Consider the following 5,090-nt stretch of genomic DNA (forward strand, 5'->3'; position numbering starts at 1 on the left):
TTCCTTGCTATAAAATGTCTACATTTACATTTCCAACCCTCACAATCAGTCCTGATAACAATTAATCACTATTGTATCACAAGAGACCTATCTGCATTTCCTTTCGTCAGCCACGTCTAGACAGATTGGATACTACTCAGTGGAGATTCTACCTTCATCCACGCCCTCTGGATCTAGATTCCCTCTTGAAAGCTTGTAAGCCAATCACTTCTTGCCTTTGAAGCCTCCCCATTTTGGGTAGTCAATATCCAAGTTGCCTATCCCTGTCTACTCTGAGTATGGAGGGGGTGGGAATGATCCATGCTGTAAAGATTTGTTCCCTCTTTTGAGCTACTGCATCCCTTAGGTGTAGGTCAATTTCATCAAATTGTATCAGATTACTGTTTTTTTTTCCCCTCTTCTTTCTTCTTCTAGTTGAGCTCTGATCATCCAGTCATTGAATCCAGGTCAAGTGGGTATTATTTGCAAGTGTGGGTGTTCTTGTGCATATGCCCTCTCTTCTTATCAGCTGGACACTTCACTCTCCACTCTATTCCTCTGTGGCTATGTCACTGGCTCTGGGCCCAAGAGTCAACAGGTCTTGCCGGACTGCTGGCCAACCAGGTCTCCACCAGGTTTCACAGGAGTCTATTGAATGTTGTAGGGCTTAGCTCCCAGCTTCATTGCTGTTTTTTCCTCGCTTCTCCTTATCAGTGACAAACATAGTCACCAATCAGAGCATGAGTCTTAGTCTTGGAAGGGGGTTTGCTCTGAGGGGACCAGTCCACTTGCCTTGATGTCTCCTGAGTAAGCAACTTGCTTGTTCTTGTAATAATCAGTCGGTCTGCCTATATTGTTTTGTATTTTTCCTGTCAGTCTTTCTTTCAAGAAGTAGCTTCTGTTCTTCTAGCCACTCCAGGTGTTAGAAATCTTCACTTCTATGATGTAAATGAGGTCGGATGCAGTCTACAAGATTAAGTTGTATCTTGAACCAATCTCTTTTGAGCTATAAAAGGAGAGAAATGAAAATAGAAAGAGCCAGGGATGGAGTATGTGCTATGAATCTGGGGTCCCTGCATAATGAATCTCCCAGATCCAGGAGAAGAGTGATGCTAGGATACTCAGAAATCTCCAAGGAATACTGGATCTGCAGATGTAGGAAGGAGACAAAGGACTTATCCCCAGAGTCGGCAAAAGGAATATGGACTTCTAATCTCCAATACTGTGAGAATAAATTTATATTTGTTAAAGTTATCCACTTGTAGTATTTCAGTTAAAGCAGCACTAGAGCACTGAAACAAAAGGATTTTATGGGGAAGATTTTACCTAAGCCATGTGGTCTAGAATGTGGCCCCACTCATTCACCTTACTCCACACATTAACTCTTCCTATACTGGCCAATAAAGAAGACCATAGAAGAATTGATGCACTTGAATTATGGTGTTGGAGAAGAATATTAAAAGAACCATGAACTGCCAGAAGAACAAACAAATCTGTCTTGTAAGAAGTGCAGCTAGAATGCTCCTTTGAAGACAGGAGGGAGAAAGTTAATCTCTCACACTATGGACATGTTCTCAGAAAGGACCAGTCCCTGGAGAAAGGACATGCTTGGTAAAATGAAGGGTCAACAAAAAAGAGGAAGACCCTCAATGAGATGGATTGACACCATGGCAAAAACAGTGGTCTCAAATATAACAATGGTGAGGATGGTGCATGACTGAGCAGTGTTTCATTCTGTTGTACATAGGGTCTGTTTATATTGGAATCAATTGTACATCACCGAATATCAGCAACAACATACTGGCCAAGTATATCTGAACCTGCCAGGGCCTTGGAGCCATGTAACTTTAGCTCCCATAGCTCAACAAGTCACACCCACACTGTTGGCTTTCAAGGCCCTTTGTCATGTGGTTCCTATCTGACCTGCCAGCCACATGATCACACTTCACATGAGCACATCAGCCCTGTCTTCTTTCAGGCCTTGTAGGACTACTTCTTTCCCCACTGCTCTGCCAATTGACCTTGTTACTTTACCTTCAAGGCCAGATCCAGGGTTTCTTCTTCCATCAAGCCTTCCTTGACACCCTACCAAAGTGGGTCTCTTCCCTACGGACCTTGGTCATTGAACTTGTCATAATCTTTTTCATGAATCTGTCTCCATGAGCCTGGCAGTCCCTAGGACAACGACTACACTGCCCTAAAGCTGATCTCCAGACTGAATGCCAGAAACAACAGAGGAGGGCACTAAGAAGCCAGGAAAATGGCATCAAATTGATCTGACCATTGCTAAGAGACTCAGTCAGCTCTCCCAAGAAAAGTCAACTCACAACGACATTAAAAAATGAGAAGAAGAAAAAAGAACAAATGCCAAAAAGGAGACATTCTTGGAAGTTATTTTGTGTGGCTGAACTCAACTGAGTACGGCAGCTTTCCCTCTTTTGTTTTTTTCATCCCATTACATCTTGGTCAGATATTCAATACTTCCTTTTGGAGAACACATAGATTTGTTTGACTTGGAATATTAAATTTGGAGGCTATTCAGCCATTTCAAATTTCAGGAGTGGAGTAGAAGGGAGACACTATAAGTTAAAAAATTCTTTTCTCTTTGGTTTCTACCCAAGATTGTATATTTTTTTTATGGCAAAATTAGGGATTAAGTATAAACATCTGTTTGTTTGATACTAACTTGCTTGTGAGAACAATTACCCAAAACATTCACATGGGAGGAAGGTTTGGATGCTGGAAGTCTGTAGTAGAAAGCACTTGGTATCCTACCATGATTCTGTAAGGATGGAGAGACCGAGCAATGGGAAGAATGAACAGGAAGGAAAGGGGAGATAAATCTAAGGGAAAAAACCCTAGAGAGGTCCTGCTTCCACTGATAGCACACAAACTCTCACTCTATCACCTTGCTCTCTCATGCCCAACATCCCTGATCTACTCTTTGTATTCCAACTCTGGTTGTCAGAAACAATACTTCTCTAACAACCTGGTTGCCCACAATATGCCAGGTACTATGCTAGGCTCTGGGGGCAGAGCTGTGGAGGATATAGAACTGTGGCTGCTCTCATAGTCACTACCCTTCACATTGATAATGGCCACTGGACAGCCCAGTTAACAATATATCAGAGTCACAGAGAAGAATATACATACCATATCTGTGATGAATCTAGGGATAGGGAAGGGGTAATATTTGAGTATTGCTTTAAGGATGCAAAGGAGTTAACTAAAGGAAGTGGATGAGCCTACCAGGTAGAGAGAATAAGTGTGCAGTGGCTATGAAGTGGGAGAGGCATGTAGATTTGAGACTAAAGCAAGGCCACTGAGTGCAGAAAAGAAGCAGATATTTGAAGGTGTGGCTGGAGACGTATTGCCATGTGGTCTTCCAAGGCTTCTCAGGAGATCCCAGGAACATGATTAGATCTGGGCCTGGGGATATTCTGCCAACAGTGTTTGTAAAATGGATTGAAGTGTCAAAGTAAGACAGTGTAAGCGAGACCTACTAGGAGGTGTCAGTGATGAGGACAAGAGGTGAGGACAAGTAGGGAGGGAGGCATTGGGGACATTCATGATGATTGGATGAAACTTAGACCACTGAGGGTTGACAATGGTAGTTGCTGTAGTAGGGACCCCTGGGGAAAAGACAGTTTGAGGGATAAATTTAGAGGTCTGGTTTTGGACATGATGAGTTTGAGTTGCCCTTAAGGCATCCAAGGGCATACCAAAGAAGAAAGCAGATGTAGGAGATGAACTCAGCACTACAGGCCAGAAGTACTTATTTGGAAATCATCAGAATAAGGATGATTTGGAATAAGCAAAGCAAAGTATAAAAGGTGCAATTCTAAAGGATATTGGCATGAAGAGTTTGGAAGAAGAGGTGTCTGTAAATAAGGCAGTGTGGTGGACAAGTGGGGTGTCATGGAATCCAAGGTAATTGATATTTCAGGAGGAGAGAAAGGTCACTTGCTGCTGAGTGGTAAGAAATGATGGCTAGCATTTGTTGAACACTCACTATGGCCAGACCTGTTCTAAGCGAGTTATCATGTTATCTTCATAACAATTCTATGATGAATTTGCACCACTACATTCCTCTCATTTTATAGAGAGGAAAGCAGTTACCAAGAGGTGAAAGAAGCTTGTCCAAGGTTCTATCTACTGCTGGGAGATGGCCACAACAGGATTGGAACCAGGCAGTATGACTCTAAAGCCCATACTAACTAACCTCCCATCATCAAACTATTTCTTGACATGGACATTAAGAAATGAATCCTGGTTTTACTGGCATGATGGTCACTGGAAAACTTAGTGCAAGTAATGGGGGTAAAGCGATAGGGGAGAAACCAGAGTAGACAGCTACTGAGGACAACTCTTAGATCAAAATTTAGCAGTGAAGAGAGGTTGTTCTGGTCACCTATGGATGGGTTTTAAAAAGTTTGTAGGGAAATTCCATTATCTTTTATTACAATTTTTCCATAAAAGTTTTTTTTTTTTTTTTTTTTACATGCATGGTTGGTGTTTTATTTTTCCAAGAATGGTTCTAAAACATCACACTAAGTCAGGTTAAATGGAAAGGCTTAAAATAGACTATTTTATAAGGATAAATTGTAACACATGTAATGATTATTCATTCTACAAAATTTTGATCTTAGAGCTTATGATACACCTAGTTGGCAGTAGTACCCAGGTTTTCCAGTTTCGTCAGTCATCATTTTTCTGTTGTCTGCATAGACTTCTCATTAGCTGCTTTCTGCTTTTGTTGCATAATCTCAGAGTCCCTCTGTTTTCTCTGAGAGGTAGTCAAGCTATCCTCTTTTCTTTTTCCCTTGTTAATCTCCTGGATTTTCTTCATGTTTTTCTGGCTCGCAAGTTCGCTTTGATTTCCACGGACCATGCCGACCACTGGACAGTGTCTAGAAGAGAGTGACTCTGAAAAGCAACGGTTCCCTGCACTCACAGCCACCATCACGACCCGTCGATCACGGAAAGCCCAGTGCACCAGCCCGTCACCGGGCGACTACATAAAAGTTTTTAAGCCCTTCATATTGCTGGATAACAAACCATGCCAAATGTGTGGCTTATAGCAACAACAACTTATCCTTCTCAGGATTCTC

The 5,090-nt window shown here is 42.0% G+C and overlaps 1 protein-coding gene across 1 annotated transcript; it reads right to left on the reverse strand.

Annotated features, from left to right (window-relative positions):
- Positions 1-4,684: 4,684 nt before the first annotated feature.
- On the reverse strand, positions 4,685-4,870 carry LOC102810972 (small EDRK-rich factor 1-like). The gene has a single exon (XM_006876243.1). The coding sequence runs from the start codon at positions 4,868-4,870 to the stop codon at positions 4,685-4,687; it is 186 nt and encodes a 61-aa protein (XP_006876305.1).
- Positions 4,871-5,090: the final 220 nt, after the last annotated feature.

Source organism: Chrysochloris asiatica, unplaced genomic scaffold (assembly GCF_000296735.1).
Source record: "Chrysochloris asiatica unplaced genomic scaffold, ChrAsi1.0 scaffold00369, whole genome shotgun sequence".
Taxonomy (NCBI): domain Eukaryota; kingdom Metazoa; phylum Chordata; class Mammalia; order Afrosoricida; family Chrysochloridae; genus Chrysochloris; species Chrysochloris asiatica.

What these genes read in the sequence shown, in the direction of transcription:
- LOC102810972 (XM_006876243.1), bottom strand. Translation starts at nt 4,870, where the DNA reads ATGGTCCGTGGAAATCAAAGCGAACTTGCGAGCCAGAAAAACATGAAG.